The sequence below is a fragment of the Baudoinia panamericana genome (genome assembly GCF_000338955.1).
Source record: "Baudoinia panamericana UAMH 10762 unplaced genomic scaffold BAUCOscaffold_2, whole genome shotgun sequence".
Taxonomy (NCBI): Eukaryota; Fungi; Ascomycota; class Dothideomycetes; order Mycosphaerellales; family Teratosphaeriaceae; genus Baudoinia; species Baudoinia panamericana.
This window is the reverse complement of record NW_006911258.1, coordinates 822308-838184: the sequence shown is the minus strand read 5'-3', so window position 1 is coordinate 838184 and position 15877 is coordinate 822308. Positions and strand designations below refer to the sequence as shown.

Genomic DNA, 15877 nt, shown 5'->3' with positions numbered 1-15877 from the left:
GACCTGAACCCGACAAAGACCCTGTAGTTCTAATGCTTATCGCAGTTAAGCGTATTGGCTAAATATACCAATACGGTAACCGCTCGTATCAACACCAGCCGTTCAGCCAGCCCCCTCCCTTCCTCGAGCTCAGGCACGCGAGCTGTGGCATTGCATTTGCCACGTTGAGCAGCGCATTGAATGGAACCTGCGTGCTCTTGGCACTTAGAAGACTCGCGGCAGGGAACGTGACTAAATTGCACGAATGCCGCGTCTACAATACACAGCGTCGCACAGTGATAGACTGAAGGCCAGAGATAATGGCTGAGAACGGCGAAGTAAAACGTATGAAGTCGAAGTTCAAATGGGGCAAGGTCTTCAAGGAGAACGAGACGCCGCCTCAGTCAGCCAGTACTGAGCCCTTCAAGCTTAACGAAGATGTTGTCGACTTCCTTAAGCCGTCTACGGAGAAGAGCATGCGACCGAAGATTGATATCGCGATAGCACAACGCTGGCCAGCCGCGAACGAAGCTAAGGTACTTGACAAGGAAGGCACGAGCTTACCAGAGTGGACAGGGTATCGGAAGCCGAGGCGGAGAGAGGGTCTTGCGGTGGCCTTCGTTAAGACTGCGCCGGAGGTCGTTGGCGAGGGTGGAGACGATGCGCTTGAGCCGCCGACGGAGGTGGGTAGGCAGAAAGCGGTTATGCCGCGATCTGTGTCAGCGCGCCAGCCGGCTCCGCTTGACGACAACATGCCATGGCCTGGCACGGTCGCGCAGAGGCCAACCACTGAGGCCGCAAAGGCACCGACTTCGCCGGAAGAGGCGGTTAGGCCACCGCCTGTGCGGAGGGCTGGAACGTCTCACTTCGAGATGTCTGCGCCTATGGAGCGAAAGCATGCTTCACCATCACTTCCACATATTCTACCGCACAAGCCCAGTCTTGGCCGGACACCAACGGGGTTTCTCGGCCATATGCAGGAGACGGCTCACGAAGACTCCGACGACGAGACGTATGAGGCTCATTCATGGAATATACCAATGATCGACACTCAACTAAACGGATCGCCGTCCGGCTACAGTTCGTCGGATCCGTCGACAGCGGGAATCGAACGTAGCACAAAGCTGTCAGCGGCGCCAAAGTCGCCAGTGATACAGCGTCGACAGGATATGGAAGCTGGCGAGGGCATGGTTTTGAGGCGCGCCAGTAGTATGGAGATCAAGAGTGAGGATGACGGAGAATCCGGCCAAGCTGAACCGGTAGTGCAAGCTACTGGTCTGTCAACAACATCGGCTACCAGCAAGCCTGTGAGGACAATATTCAGCCCGGGCGATAGTCTCTCGCCGGACTCAGCGCTCTCTCCGCTCGGTCCCTCGCCTTTTGCAGACCCAATATATATGAAGCGCCGGTCCAGAGATGGCTCGCCTGCTTCTGTGTCATCTCAGGGGCAGACTCCAGCAAATCAATACATTCTCCCACCATCTCAGGCTTCCCGGGTTCGTGCTCTACCGCAGTCGGGTCGTCAATCTGCTCCAGCAGCTACCCAACTAAGTCAGACGCGCGGCAAAGCACCCTCTCCACAAAGGGGCGCGACGGAGCAACCCAGCTATATGCGCCACGCGCCAGATAACCAACCTCAGTCTATGTCACCCTCGAGACAGTCAACTAACAGGGAACATGCTGCGCCAAACGACATACAAACAAGCTATATACGTGCAGTCCAGCCGGAAAACGGACGAACGGCGGCGCCTCTTCCGGCTCCTACACCAGTCACGACACAAACGATGAGTGCTACGACCGACAGTAACCGCAGTGGATCACACTCTCCAGTGCTAGACCGTACCTTTGATGCGCAGTCGGTGCCGGAGAAGCCACATCCGCTGTTCAATCAGCCCAGCCACTCCAGCGGCAGCGCCAACCGCTTTCCTGGGTCTTCCAGAGCTGGTCCGAACAGTCAACCCAGTTCTCGCGATGACGCGTTCCCGTCCCCTCGTGGCCGCTCCGAAGGGTCAGCAGAAACCCTACCTCGCAGTCAGTACTCGCCGCACAAGCGAGAATTGCCAGCCTCCGAGGTGCAAGCTTCGAGTGCAAACCGTCCGTCACCCGTATCTCGACAGAGTCCGCACGGTCGCAGTCCGCCAAACGCCCTACTCTCTCCCGCTCAACCTACGCCTTCTGCTCTCTCACCTGGTGCGCACATTTCAGCCTCCAACGACTACTTCGCTGCGCCACCAAAGCCGCAACCAGCTCGCTCTCCGGCAGCCACATTGCGACAAGCCGACACGCCGCGTCCGGGCTCATCAGACTCCGCGCGTTCTTCCAACCGCCCCATACCTTCTTCTCAGCCACCTGTGAACAACGACCACGCTGCTAATGCCGCACTAGCTGATTTCGCTGGGCGCGTAGCTCATATGAACGGCGTCTTCCGGCTTACAGCTGAAAAGGAGCGCCCAGCTGACCAATGTACGCCGCAGGTATGGCTGAGAGCGGGCTTGTGGTGGTACCTGAAGGGCAAAGCCGGTCTCGAAAGCCTTCTGCAACAGCGACAGCAGGAACCCAATCTTCACCGTGATTTACTGATACAGGCGCATGTTGATCTCGCGAAAGCTTGGTGGATCTTGTCGGATCACCTTCAACCATTCGATACGCTTGAGAGCCAGCCGGGTGCACGCTTGCCGCAAGGTGCAGAGCAGCAGCTTCAGCAGTCTGTTGCGCTGTTGCGCAGTCACATCAAGTCATTGTCCGCCTCTATGATTCGCAGTCAGCTGATGCCGCCCGCACAGTCGCTTATACAAGGCCAAAATACTACTATCTGGCTTCAGTACCCGCGCTTCAATGCAGATGCGGCTACCGTACTAGGTAGCTATGTAACAAACACTATGATGCAAGGTGGCCCATCACCCGCGATCAGTGCACTGGAGGTGTTGCCTTTGGGCGACGATCGCACCACATTCTGCTACGGCCGCTTTCCGGTCGACCTGTCGCTGCATACGGACGATGCAAACACGGATAGGGTGGCGGTGCCGTGCATGCTGACAATGCTACGTGACAAGCAAGATCTCCAGCCTAGCATCGTCATTTCCAGCCAGTCCGCTTTGGTGAATCTAAGGCTAGGACCTCGCCACGGTCCCGAACGAGGGCCCAGCTGGCGCGACGTGTCCTGGAGGTCCGGCTCACACAGCATTGGCATCAGTCTTCCTCGCGGCTTCGAGGTGACTGTACGCATGCAGGAGCGTGACCTTCGCACTTTGTGGAATCTCGTCGAATACGCGCGAAAGGTGCAGCAAAGCCTGGCGGCTGAAGCGAATGAAAAGCTCGTGCATGAAGTCAGCCTTGCCGAGTTACAGTATGCGGACTCTGCTGGGTCTCGCGCCTTTCCGCAGGAGAAACTCAGCAGCTGCTCTGCTTTCGTCTTCGAACGCACAGCAGAGCACGGTGACGGAAGATGGCTGCGAAAGAAGCACGATGGTTTTCGTTTACTGCTAATGACAGATCCGTCGCACAAGTCGCTAAGCAGTGTAAGTCACAAGATCGGCAGAGGCTTACCAATGTTTCTTGAGTTCGTTACGGATGCTGCTGCGCAAGGCACCACCGCCATGGTTATCCGCATACAGGAAGATAAGCGGCAGTGTAGGTTACTCTTGGTATTTCCGGATTCTGCGAGCAGACAGGCATTGTTTGATGTGCTCAATGGCATCAGCATCAGCTCGGATGAAGTCATCGTCGCCAAGATGGCCTTGACGGGCCTTAATATTCAGCCTGCTTCATCAAGCGACGTACAAAGTCCGATCGCTCATCCTGCTCTGCACAGTGTGCAATGGCAGGAGCTGGGCGTTACGAATTGCCAGCCCGACGATCCGAGTCCGCGAGCACCATCCACTACCGGATCAGAGAGTCTGCGTATTGTCGCAAAACATGCCGCGGGGTGCCTCACCGATCGACTCAACCTTGGGAAAGGCGAGCTGCTTTTGCGCCTGCCATGCGCTGACACTGCACTGCCAGCTGTACAAATCCTGCGTAATGCGCAAGAAGACTTGGCCATGTCAATCGACAGCCGGCATGTATCGCAAGGAGTAGCAAGCGGCATGACGGAGCTTTTAGCAATGGCACAGAAGGAGATGACGATCCGTACCTTCACGTTCGCGACACTCACCGACTTGCATGCCTTCCAGGCCTCAATCACCGGCTGCACAGTGCGTTATGACGGCATTGCCAGCACCTTTGGCATCTCACAGCGAATGATGGTCGTACCCATCTATCAGAAGAAGCAGGCATCGGGCGTCCGCCTTCAGGTCGTCGTACACAGTACCGTTGCCCAGGTGCTTGTGTTCATGGAAGATTTCGCTCTGGCCGAAGCCTTGTGCTTCCAGGTGAAATCCACAGACACTTTTGAGCGCATTAAGGGCGACAGCAGGAACAAGAAGTGGGCCATCAAGTTCGTGGATGCCAAGTTCAAGTTACCTCAGAAGTGGGATCGAGGAGGGCTGCCCCGGGAAGAGGCTGTGAGGCAACGGTTTGTCAATTTGGAAGGCTTAGAATATGCTGAAGAACATGACGATATCACTGTTGGCTTTGATACAGAAGAAGGTATGTTCTTCCAACACATTAGTGTTGCACCCGGATCGGCTGATGTTTCACAGAGCGAGATGTATTCGCACGAGCACTCCCGGCTGCCACGACCGTAAGCCGTGGCATCACACTCAAACGACGGATATGACAGGTCCTTTTGACATCGCTGTGGCATTGGCGACTGTATGATACCCATTTGCAGCGTTCTTGCATAGCGATTGGCATGTCGCCTACCCCACGCATGCGTCGGCCTTATCGGCTTTTGCAAGTTAGTAGAAACCTACGATGTACATGCCTTAACATAGCAGCTAGACTTAGCTACATTACAAGCTGCATCATCTACGCATCTCGTCTCAGCTACCCGCCAGCACTGCTTCACCCTCCAGATTCTGAGGCCATGGCCAGCTCCAATGGCCACGGCAATCCCAACACAACTGGGCTGAGCGTACCGAAACCGCAGCAGCAGTCCTACGCCTTTGCAACCCGCGGCGTACACGCAGACGATGCAATCCACGAGTACACCGATGTAGCACCAGCACTCCACGTCTCCACCACCTACCGATATCCTTCTGACCCAGACAAGCTTGAGCCGGTCGATGACCTCGATATTCCAGCCCGCGAGCCCGGCGGAGTGATACCGGGTGATACACACGTATACTCACGCCTGACTGCACCCAACAGCTCGCGGCTAGAGCTCCTACTCACATCTATCGTGGGCGCGCCATGCTTGACATACAACTCCGGCTTAGCAGCCTTCCATGCTCTGCTAACGTACCTTAACCCCAAAGTAGTGGCAATAGGAGCTGGCTACCATGGCTGCCACGGAGTGCTACATATTTACCAGAAGCTTACAGGCTGTAAGATCGTGGATTTGTTCGATGAGAAGAGCTGGGATGACGAGGGAGCGGGCTGGAGCTTAGGCAAAGGTGACGTGGTGCATCTGGAGACTCCAGTGAATCCAACAGGCAGAGCGTTCGACATTTCGCACTATGCGGAGATGGCGCACAAGCGAGGTGCCATCTTGACGATAGATGCTACGTTCGCACCACCACCGCTGCAAGACCCGTTCAAGTGGGGTGCGGATTACGTTATGCACAGCGGAACCAAGTACTTTGGTGGCCATTCAGATATGCTATGCGGCGTCATTGCCGTTGGGAAGAATAGGGAGGGTTGGGAGAAGGACTATTGGAGCATGTACGGCGAGCGGCTACACCTGGGTTCGGTAATGGGAAGCATGGAGGGCTGGCTGGGCGTACGGAGTTTGCGGACGCTGGAGTTGCGGGTGACGAGGCAGAGTCAGAACTGTGATAATATTGTCGCGGCTCTGAACGCCTGCCTTGATGGCTCCGAAGCGGACGAAAAGGCTTGTGCGGTCAAGTCAGTGCTTGCCAAAATCGAGCATGCTTCGCTGCAAACGTCAGACATGGCTTGGTTGAAGAAGCAGATGCCGAATGGATTCGGACCTGTCTTCAGCATCTGGTTCAAGACGGCTACACAAGCACGGAGATTCCCGAGCAAGTTGCAGCTCTTCCACCATGCCACGAGTCTAGGCGGCGTCGAAAGCCTCATTGAGTGGCGAAGGATGAGTGATGACACAGTTGAAGAGACGCTCTGTCGGATCAGCGTCGGTGTGGAGAATTGGGAGGATTTGATGAATGACTTGCTGGACGGCTGCGTTGCACTCGCTAAAGAGGCGAAGTGAATCACCTCGATGCAGAGCCGTTCGTGCCACCACATGGGACAGAACCGGCGACATAGATTAGCTGAGTGCCTTTACCAGGACACGCCGTCTAGCGCTACCCTTGAATGCGCAACAGGTTCGGCAGCACGGCTCCAAGGGCACGCCTGCATAGCTGCTCGACTAGTATGCCGCTACGGCACCGTCTCACCGCCATAGAGTGTAGCGCTCGACACTCGAGGCGATACCCCCGCGTACAGTGGGTGCATTCTCCATGAGTGTCCGACCAACCACGCTCGAGGTACGCTTTGAAGCCAACAACTGCTGCACCGTCACGGCTTGCCGGGTCACCGTGCTACGCGCTTGAACTATTAGGAGGGATCTCTCACGCTTCTGCCATGCAGAGAACGGCGTCTCGAAGAGAAAACTCAGCAGCGATAACACATCCTACTCATGACAGGAGCTTGTTGACGGTCATCAATGCAGGGATGCTGCAGCTTCATCGAGCTCATAGGTATCGTAGGTGGTCTATAGTACAGCTCATCCTCCACTCTCCATGTCCCAGAACGCCAAGTCATGATGCCAGCTAATCTCATGTTCTCATCACGTCTCAGCATCAGTGTACGTTTCCGGCCCGTAGGTTCCCATCCGCTCTATCGGCATGTTAGGCCGCCACTTCTTCGGTGGCTGCTGCGCCGTCCCATTGGCGCCCTTTCCGTCCGCAATGCTCATGCCGCTGAGCGCTTGCGGTAGAGACGACGCTGTGGCCTGCGTCTGTGAGGGCTGATGAGTTGCGCCATCGTGCTGTGGGATGCCAGTCGTTCTTGGCGCTGGCTGTCCCTGCTGTGGGAACATATAAGTCGTATTTGGCGCTGGCTGACTTTGCTGTGCGGTGCCAGTCGTTCTTGGCACTGGCTGTTCCTGCTGCGGCTGCTGTGAGGGTTGCATTTGCGGCTGCGACTGCGGTTGTGGTGGCTGTTGCGGTTGCGGTTGCGTCTGCTTCTGGCTGTGCTGACGGTTGCTCATCTCTTGACTGGGTAGGATGGGAGCGATAGCGAGTATTTGCTCGGTTTGCTTCTCCGGTGGCGCGTCATTGTCAATTTGTGCGCTAATGATCCAGTCCAGCTGTTCTTCATCGCCTGCCGGTGCCGCCTTGAACAGCTTCGGCTGCCAGACATGGCCTTCTCCGCGCTCGGCTGCTTCTCGTCTCTGCTCGTCTTCGACTTTCGTCTTCTCGTCTGTTGCAGTCTTCTGATCCGCCTTCTTGATCGCTCGCGTGGTAGGGTCCCACAGGCGCTGGCTCTCGTGCGGTCCTTGCTCGTTGAGTGGACGTGCTTTGATGGCGGTCGGCTTCGCACTTGTGGCGTCGAATAGAAGCTCCTTCTTGCCCGTCGAGAGGTCTTTGATGTACATCTCGCCATGCCAGAAACCGCTGAGCTCGTACAGCTGCTTCCCGCTCTTGGTCTCTTTGATGCAGCCGCCGATTGCGTTGTACGTGCCGCCAACCCAGCCTTTCGTCTTGAACTCGATGTCGGCTTCCAGGCCAGTCTCTGGGCAGCGTACGACTGCCTGGTCACCAAGCTCGTACTTCATCTTGCCGAAGAGAATGCCGCGGGCGTACATGTTGGGTTGAGTAACGAAACTGCAGTCTTCGTTAGCTATGTCGGTCATAAAGCACACTGAGTGAAGTGTAGCTGCTTACTATCGCTCTCCGCGGTTGAGAAAGCGCATGACGGCTATCCCTTCCATGAAGCTGCCGACGCTGTTGCCGAGAAACTTGGACCGCGGCTTGAGTGTGCCATCTATGCGAATCTTGTGCTCAGGTGCCATAAAGAAGTAGCTACTCTTGGGTGGGTGATGGCATGTCTGTTCCGCCACATAGTACGCTCTAGTGCCGTCCGGGTAGTCCCACCAGCCAGTGAAGGTCTCGCCGAGGATGGGGTTGAGTGGTTTCTTGACACCTGGTGGCTTAATGTGCCAGCCTGATAGGTAGAATTTGGTTACGGCTACGAATCGCTGGACGGGGTCGTCAATGGTGGGCATGGGGAGGAGTGTCTCGGGGTGTGCCATGAAGTTCGTTATACGTTCCAGCATGCTCTTCGGCTCGAGGATGAAGGTAGGGAGGGTGATGCGGCTGAGGTCGGCACCGGGACGGAGCTGAGAGATGATGTGGGAGATGACGCTGCTATTCTCGCCGGACACAACCTCGACATCATCACCATTGTCGGAATCACGTGGTTCCTCGGCGGAAGAGCGGTTGCTGGCGAGCGAGTTCTTGCGGAGAGGGTTGGAGAGCACCATCACTGCGACCGCTCGAGCAGGTACTGGAAATGGTCCCAGAAGGCGTTGTTGGCGATGGGCAGCCCGAGGTCGCTGCGAATGGGTATAGGTCAGTAATGAAGGTGAGAAGGAGGCATTGCAAGTTGAACTGGAGAAAGTCAGCGCAGCAAGCAAGCAAGCACGTGTTTCCGCCAAGCCATGGTTCGCGTCCGCGGGTGAAGCGCTACGTCATGCGCTAGTGGGATGCGAAGTCTTGGCAGGCAAGCTCCAGGACTTCGGGAACGTTTTCAATACTGCGGCTGCGACATCATAGCCTGTTATCTCAACGAGCAACCGCTCTCATGTGCTGCTGTGAGACTGTTGCAGTCTCTCGTGCTGGAGCTTTGACAGTGTGGTCCGTGCCTAGGAGTACTGCTGCGGAACCAGGACAACAGTCTGGGCGGTGACGGTCAAACTGTCACTGATCACTTGGCAGTATCTCAAAACGACAGTATATGCCACTGGAGGTCGTGTGGTGAGTTGGCAACATTCGAAGACTGCGTGCCCTGGAGATGGATCGTTACGTTGAAACGGTTCGAAGCAACGGAGCCAACGTTGACTGTGTATCCTGATAGGTGCTCGTCCGGCTTGACGTGCTTGCTTGCTTGCTTATTGCGCTTATGGGAGGTGTTCTGTGGTGAACTTGAAACGGTAGATGGGAACTTACACGTAGTAGCGATAGAGTTGGAGCTCTATCTTCCAGTCTCTGTGAGCTTTCGTCAGTACTTGTTCATCTGAAACGGCAACAGAGACTTAGAGCGAGACATACAGCGCCAACGGGTCCGGCCGGACGCGTGGAGTGCACGCCGTACACGGCGGCAAGAAGCTGCCGTCCCGCGGCCGCACCTCCCAGCACTGCATCCACCGATTCCTACACTCAGGTCAGCCATATATCCCATTTAGTAGCTTTGAGTTGCTGTGGTGGGCTTACGGGCACTGCCACCACGGCAACCACCACGGGCAGCCCGGACACTGGCGGACCCGAAGGTCGTGTGGCGTGTGCCCTGCTTGAGAAGGCACGCTGTCAGCTCGAACGTTAGGTGATGATGAGGCGTCTAAGCTTACTGTACTGGCATTTGTATCCGCATGGGTGGAGGCATACAACAAAGCACACTGTGCCACGTTAGCAGGTGGTTCCCCTGAGATGTTATGATGACGCGATTGCAGGCAAGAACACGAGATTAACAAGAGCATCATTGTACAGCTGATCGATTGTTACCCGTATATCTTAGCTTCTCAGGAGCATGAGCCGGTTGATGAGGTGCTGCGGGGCTAATGATTTCTGAGCTTGGGGATCTCCGGCGAGATGGAGTGATGTGGTTGTTGCATGCTCAGCCAGAGCGTAATGACGGTCGCAACTGCGAGCTTGCCCGGTGCGGCAACCCCATAACGATGGTGAAACCCCATTGAGATTGTAGAGCGGCATTTGTGTCTTCGGAAGGTGTCTGGCTTTGCCTTTGCAGCGGCCAGCCATCGAATATGTGGCCAGGACACGATTTCCGGAGACCGTCCGATGGTGAATACAGACGAGCCTAAAGGGAGGAAAACGTGCTTTTGCAATGCAGGGAGGTCTGTGAGTTGGATGGGAGGGAGTACGTACTCTTCGCGGCTTCGTTGCCAGAGAGAAGAAGGAGGGAGTCACATCGTGAGCTGCCAGGAAAGAAACAACAGACGGCGGAACTTGCCGTTGTCCGTTGCAGGGGTCAACCGCCGCCAGGGAACCCTTAATGTGACCACGAGGGAAAGCAGCTAGCCCTAAAGGGTGAGAGGCTGTTGACAAACGAGCAGAGAACAATCTAAAACAAACCTCGCGCGAGGATATTGTTAATCGGCCGAGAACGGAGGACGTGGAGGAATCACTTCGAAGTCGCGGACGACATTCGATCCCAGATGCGGCGTCACGCAAATCAAAAACGCTCCGTGGAGACAGAAGGGTGAATGAGATGCTGTAGCAAGAGGAAGACGTAATCGGGGACGTTCAGACAGAGTGAAACACGAGGGGCCCAATCCATAACATCCGACCAAGCAGATAGTCATAGAGAAGGACTGTGGCAGACTTAAGTACTCTTACCACAGCGCCCACAACTGAGCCAAGGGCGTAACAGACTCGTCGCAGCTGACGAACGGCCAATGCTGGCAAAGCCAACCGCGTATATGAGATAAGTCTGGTGCTGCTCTTGAGCAGCAGGACAAGACCAAGCTATGTTGGGCTCTAGACGATGCTTCTTAGACGTGGCATATGCTCAAGACCGGACAGCTACACTCATATAGCGGCCCTGCGATCGAATGCACCCCCAAATTTGTCTATCTTTGAGCGTAATTCAGTAAACGGAGGTAAGCGGCCATAAGCAGCAAACTCCCTCTGACAATGGTCTGCAGCCATAGAAGTGGAGAGAGCATACACCAGCGGAAGGGTTTACCATACCACAAATCAAAATCCCATCTCGAGGAATCATCGTGAGACACAAGAAGACAGTAACCCGTCCGCAAACTCATCTCAATTACAGCGCACGGTTGGTGGCAGATCACACCGAGAGCAGCCAAAATGTGGAGCCTTCTGCGCCGTCTGTATGGCAGTCCGCTGATCATCGGAGTGGTGGCGCAAGCGTGAGTATAAAGAGCAGCTAGTGGTAACGCTTCGCATAGGCCGGGCATCCGGGCGCGGGTGAAGTGTTGATCTGTGGCGCCACTTGGGAACCCGTTGCGCATTCAATTCCTCGAGCTCATTGTGGCAATATGTTAACGAGCACCTCGGACAAGCGGCCCTGAGATGGCGGACGGCGGTCCTGCAGGCCACGAGGCGTAGCGAAGACACATCGTGACGGATACTGAGAAGCGCAGACTGTAAAGCTTGATGGACATGTCCGGATGCGCGCTTGCGTAGCAGGCATCGTAGATGTAAACGATAGGTTAGAGACATATGTAGCTACAGAAGATGTGCAGTGCAAGTAAAGTTACGCCAAGACTCAAGCGGAGAATATGCCGCCCGAGGTGATGTGCCTTGTCCGCGCAGTACGGTCAATGCATGGTCGGTGAGTTGAGCTGATGACATGAAAGATGTTTGAGGCTCTTCTATATATCGTATATCTGCTTTCAATGACTTTCTGTGTCGATTGAGTGACTACAAGGCATTGTGTCAGCGTCGCTGAGCAGAAGGACGAGGGCGCTTGCCGTTCTCTGCCTCCAGAGGGTCTTGGCATAGCCAGCGCCGCATTATCTCCCCTTTCACACTGAACAGGGTGCATGTTGTAGACTTCACCTTTTGCGCCAGCCGCGTGGCACAGTGATCTCGCAGGAGGCTTCGCGGCGCAAGTGGGCGGCTCGCTAGCCGGCAGCAGCTCACGTAGGATACCTTGACTGGCATAGACCACCAAGACCCATTTCCACGCGGACCTCCGGCGGCGATGGCATCAAGCGGTAAGGCTGCGCTGATAGTGGTTGATCTGTGAGTCATGATAGTAGTCTTCGCGGGCGGCACTGCCCCGCTGACGCTGAGGGCACACACAGTCAGAACGACTTCTGCCCGCCTGATGGCTCGCTTGCAGTCGCGGACGGCCGTGACATCGCGCCAGCAATCAACGAGCTTCTCGAGTTGCCGTTCGCACTGAAACTGGCCACCCGTGACTTTCATCCGCGGGACCACGTAAGCTTCGCGAGCAATCATACAGGCAAGAAGCCGTTTACGGACTCGCATACTTTCACGAACCCAGAGAATCCGGAGGAGAAAGAGACCACGTATGTCAGTCTATGAGTGGCAGATCTGGAGCACAGAGAGCTAACGCAGAGGGTACAGCCTGCTTTGGCCGGATCATTGCGTCCAAGGGACACCTGGTTGCGAGCTGATATCCGAGCTGGACACCTCGAAGCTTGACTTCGTGCAGGATAAAGGCCAGGACAAGCGCGTGGAGTCGTACTCGGCCTTTGGGCCGCCTTTCCAGAACCCAGAGATTTCCATGTCAGGCTTGTATCAGCGGCTGATCCAGGCTGGCATCACGGATGTCTTCTGCTGTGGCCTGGCTTTCGACTACTGCGTAAAGCACACAGCTGTCGATGCTGCGAAGAAAGGCTTCAAAACGTATGTAATTGAAGATGCCACGAAGGGCATAGAGCGGACGAGTGATGGCCACGCCGCAACACTCGAAGCGTACCGGGAGGTTGGTGTCCGGGTGATATCTACAACGGCCGAAGAGCTCCAGAACTTTGGGATCGCATAGACCATACCACCGGCGTTCAGTTGATGAACAAAGCTCTTGCACCTTGATGGTCGTCCGGCACTGCAGATCGCTGACCTCTTGCCAGAGCAGCAAACATAAACAAACAAAAATCAGTGACCATTTTTATGGGCAACAATGAAGCATGATCGGCCTGAAATGGCAGGCTCAGAAACGCAAGAGAGAGTGTGACAGGAAGATGCAATTGCGTAGAACGATGGCCTGACAAGCAGGCCGCGGCGTCAGGGCTGCGACTACTGCTCAGGTTGACCTACCATTGCAGCCGTGGGAGCTTGAAGCTGGTCGATTTTCGTCTGCTGCGGGCTCCGTGTAAAGGTGGTTCCTCTTCGGAAGAACCACAATTCCATGCTGGTTATCGGACGGACTCGCCCGCCTCATGCCCAACATTCAAGAAATAGGTCGGTTACTCTCCAAGCGTCCGCTAAGGTAGGGATGGTGATTGCAGCCGTGCGATGCTCGGCGCGACAAACGGTACGCGTGTGCGGCGATATGCGCATCGTCCTCTTGCCGCAGCCGGCTGCATTAAGCCTAAGAAAGCTGCCACAACAACGTCGCGAACGCGCCGGGTCGGTGATCACCCGGCGCATGGCCGTTGTGCGGGTCCACGGCGGTCCGCGTGAGATGTTGCTCATCAACCTACAGCTTCATTCTGTGAAGCACTTGCTCTCGTTCTCACTGCCGTCTCGGAATCATTTGTTGGACTGAATCGTCGCCAGCCCAACCACGGGTGATACGCGTTGGTGCGCAGATGCGGAGCGCCAGTCGTTTGTCTCCTCGAGCGTCGGTAAGTGTCCTCTTGTATTCCATTGTCGCTGCTATTCTTGTGCTTGCATCATAGCCCGTTGTAACGAGTTGAGCTCACATATTAGGGTTGCTGCCGCTCATTGCGAAGTTTGCTGAAAAGCGGAGCTTGCATTCTTTGGCATCTGCGCAGTTCTTCGCCCGTTTGCGTAGCATAGCTGGCTTTGGGAAATCCATGCTCTTCCGCGTAAAATGCTGCGCGGGTCGAAGAATGAGGTTCTGATCAAAGGACGGCCGGCTTGCATGGGGAACAGCAGCAGGCGGTTTCGAAAGCTTTGCACATCAGAAGCGCTAGTCAGTGTTTTGCGGCACATTTGCCGTGTATATGCTCTTGTCTTGCATGCCGATGGCGACCTTTGAGAGTTTGCCACTTATGCGTGCTATATGCTCGAATGATCGCTTCAGCGCATGCAGCGTCGGTTTGCTTGCTGGAGAGCTTTGCCACGGGATGACTTTGCGGTTATATGCATCCTTGATTCAAAGTACAGCGGTACGCATCTATGAATATGACGCGACGCCGTTATATCAGTAACAACAGGGAGATCGAGCAGGGCGCAGTCAGGAAAATGTGTAAGTTAGTGTCGAAGTGCGGCTCGGGCTACTTAGCAACGCCTTTCAACCACACCTTTACTCGAACCTAATTTCTGTAGGGGGCAATGGTAGGGCAACGAGACAATATACTGCGGCATCGTGTGTTGAATCGGGACGCCTGTAAGTCTGTTACAGTTGGCGCTCAGAGAATCTTTAATCAGGATTGATGCCTTTGCGGCCTCGCCACGGCCTCTGCAATTGCACTGCATAACATACGCATGCGATTACGAGAGCCGCCTGCGAAAGGTTCGACGGCACATTGTGGCTTCGCCTACCAAGATTGTTGACTGGCGAGACCCATCACAGGCGCTGCTGGGAGATTTGATAGTCGTTGATTTGTAGGTATCCTAAGACGCCGCCAATGGACATGGCGATGGCGGTAGGATGCATTCCGATTATCAAGCGATACGCACCGACGAGCGCGACGGCGTTTCATCATGGCTGATAATGGTGGGGGAAGAACGGTCTTGGGTGGAAGATTGCTAGGATATCTTGTGGTGTTAGAGTAAAGATCTCATCGCGGTTTTGGTATAGCATCACTTTTATAGCAAGGCAACATTTTTCTTTTACCTCACTCTCAACCTCAGCAACGAGCTCAGTAAGTTATCTCATACACCCCATGCCATGAATCGTCAGCTCCGTGCGCAGTTGATGCGCTGCTGGCACAAACAGGAGCTCGCGGTAGCGATTGTGTGGAGATAAGTATCGCTGTCGACATCATAGCAGAATAATGTGGGCCACCCTAGCCAGCTGGATCTGCCTCTTTCTCTGGTGCTGTCTGCTTCTGCTTCTGGTCGCAGCACATGCTGCTCGGCCTGCGCGGCCAACTCGGCGACAAACCGATCCCGCCACGCGCGGCGTGGAGCGAGAGCTCCGCAAGCGACAAGACGACTACGACCGCGGCCGCCCGGAAGCACGGTCGAAAGGCCCGAGATACTGAGGTATGTTTGCTGGTTTCACTTCGATCTTCAGCGTATTTTGTCACCTCACGAACCTTTGAGTGCCATGGAACCCAAGATGAACGCTTCAGCATCCCGGATAGTCGAATTGATCCTATACACCTTCTGGATGCGATCGATATCTTGCAGTCTGGACAGACGTCCATCCTCGAAACGAAAAGGAAGCCCATCAACGTTACTGAGAAGGTGGGTTTCGATTGAAGATCGATCGCCGCCTACTTTGATCGCCAAGATAGATTCCGTCGATTCCTCAACACCAAAGCGTCTAAAAGATTCGGAGATCTAGCTGAAAACATGAGCAGGAACCTCACAAGACAGATCGAAACCAGACACTCACGTTATTGTTCACGGACAGAGAGAACACAATCTCCGAGTGAACGTTTCTACTCTTCAGCCGACCATTAATTTGGTCGTTGATGGCTCGGAAGCAGGCTGCCAATACTTGGTCTCTTGACGAGATGACCGCTGCATCGAGGAAGGCATACTCGAAGTCTGTATTACCGTTCAACAACTGCTGTCGCAGGAACGGCGCATTCTGAACTGCGGCGAACAGGCAGATGTGCAACGGATATCCGTCGAGATGGGGCAAAATCACAGTCTCCATTGCACCGCAATACCAAACTCAGGAAATGATGTTTGTGATGACCACGCTACACAGACACCATTAGTACTGCTCGCATCACGACTGGAAAGGCAGTCTATGGTTGTCTCTCCTCAGCACCCCACTGTCTTTCGACGGCTTGGCAGCC

General features: G+C 55.1%; 11 protein-coding genes across 11 annotated transcripts; 7 read left to right on the top strand and 4 right to left on the bottom strand.

Annotated features, from left to right (window-relative positions):
* Positions 1-326: 326 nt before the first annotated feature.
* On the top strand, positions 327-4696 carry BAUCODRAFT_63453 (uncharacterized protein; the record flags this gene model as incomplete). The annotated part of the gene is made up of 3 exons (XM_007674916.1): positions 327-1497; positions 1816-4566; positions 4620-4696. 3 exons carry the CDS (start codon positions 327-329, stop codon positions 4694-4696), a joined length of 3999 nt encoding a protein of 1332 aa, XP_007673106.1.
* Positions 4697-4945: 249 nt separating this feature from the next.
* Positions 4946-6250, top strand: BAUCODRAFT_62936 (uncharacterized protein; the record flags this gene model as incomplete). Its single annotated transcript, XM_007674886.1, has 1 exon — positions 4946-6250. The coding sequence occupies one exon, from the start codon at positions 4946-4948 to the stop codon at positions 6248-6250; it is 1305 nt and encodes a 434-aa protein (XP_007673076.1).
* Positions 6251-6686: 436 nt separating this feature from the next.
* On the bottom strand, positions 6687-8574 carry BAUCODRAFT_30208 (uncharacterized protein). The gene is made up of 2 exons (XM_007674779.1): positions 7929-8574; positions 6687-7868 (listed from the first exon to the last, which is right to left on the bottom strand). Exons 1-2 carry the CDS (start codon positions 8525-8527, stop codon positions 6830-6832), a joined length of 1638 nt encoding a protein of 545 aa, XP_007672969.1. The 5' UTR covers positions 8528-8574; the 3' UTR covers positions 6687-6829.
* Positions 8575-8829: 255 nt separating this feature from the next.
* On the top strand, positions 8830-9427 carry BAUCODRAFT_30205 (uncharacterized protein). The gene is made up of 2 exons (XM_007674778.1): positions 8830-9020; positions 9121-9427. Exons 1-2 carry the CDS (start codon positions 9001-9003, stop codon positions 9281-9283), a joined length of 183 nt encoding a protein of 60 aa, XP_007672968.1. The 5' UTR covers positions 8830-9000; the 3' UTR covers positions 9284-9427.
* A 473-nt stretch (positions 9428-9900) lies between these two features.
* On the top strand, positions 9901-10334 carry BAUCODRAFT_351061 (uncharacterized protein). The gene has a single exon (XM_007675149.1). The coding sequence runs from the start codon at positions 10059-10061 to the stop codon at positions 10296-10298; it is 240 nt and encodes a 79-aa protein (XP_007673339.1). The 5' UTR covers positions 9901-10058; the 3' UTR covers positions 10299-10334.
* Positions 10335-10688: 354 nt separating this feature from the next.
* On the bottom strand, positions 10689-11448 carry BAUCODRAFT_30204 (uncharacterized protein). Its single transcript, XM_007674777.1, has one exon. The coding sequence runs from the start codon at positions 11252-11254 to the stop codon at positions 10850-10852; it is 405 nt and encodes a 134-aa protein (XP_007672967.1). The 5' UTR covers positions 11255-11448; the 3' UTR covers positions 10689-10849.
* A 605-nt stretch (positions 11449-12053) lies between these two features.
* Positions 12054-12759, top strand: BAUCODRAFT_63250 (uncharacterized protein; the record flags this gene model as incomplete). The annotated part of the gene is made up of 2 exons (XM_007674903.1): positions 12054-12280; positions 12339-12759. Coding segments are annotated over 2 exons (648 nt in total), but the record flags the coding sequence as incomplete, so codon positions are not given.
* A 93-nt stretch (positions 12760-12852) lies between these two features.
* Positions 12853-13570, top strand: BAUCODRAFT_351065 (uncharacterized protein). Its single transcript, XM_007675148.1, has one exon. The coding sequence runs from the start codon at positions 13123-13125 to the stop codon at positions 13480-13482; it is 360 nt and encodes a 119-aa protein (XP_007673338.1). The 5' UTR covers positions 12853-13122; the 3' UTR covers positions 13483-13570.
* BAUCODRAFT_351066 (uncharacterized protein) lies at positions 13571-14036 on the bottom strand. Its single transcript, XM_007675147.1, has one exon. It carries the CDS (start codon positions 13890-13892, stop codon positions 13659-13661), a length of 234 nt encoding a protein of 77 aa, XP_007673337.1. The 5' UTR covers positions 13893-14036; the 3' UTR covers positions 13571-13658.
* Positions 14037-14638: 602 nt separating this feature from the next.
* On the top strand, positions 14639-15132 carry BAUCODRAFT_351168 (uncharacterized protein). The gene has a single exon (XM_007675146.1). The coding sequence runs from the start codon at positions 14900-14902 to the stop codon at positions 15107-15109; it is 210 nt and encodes a 69-aa protein (XP_007673336.1). The 5' UTR covers positions 14639-14899; the 3' UTR covers positions 15110-15132.
* Positions 15133-15155: 23 nt separating this feature from the next.
* BAUCODRAFT_62697 (uncharacterized protein) lies at positions 15156-15732 on the bottom strand (the record flags this gene model as incomplete). The annotated part of the gene is made up of 2 exons (XM_007674879.1): positions 15156-15410; positions 15466-15732. 2 exons carry the CDS (start codon positions 15730-15732, stop codon positions 15156-15158), a joined length of 522 nt encoding a protein of 173 aa, XP_007673069.1.
* Between the last annotated feature and the right edge of the window lie 145 nt (positions 15733-15877).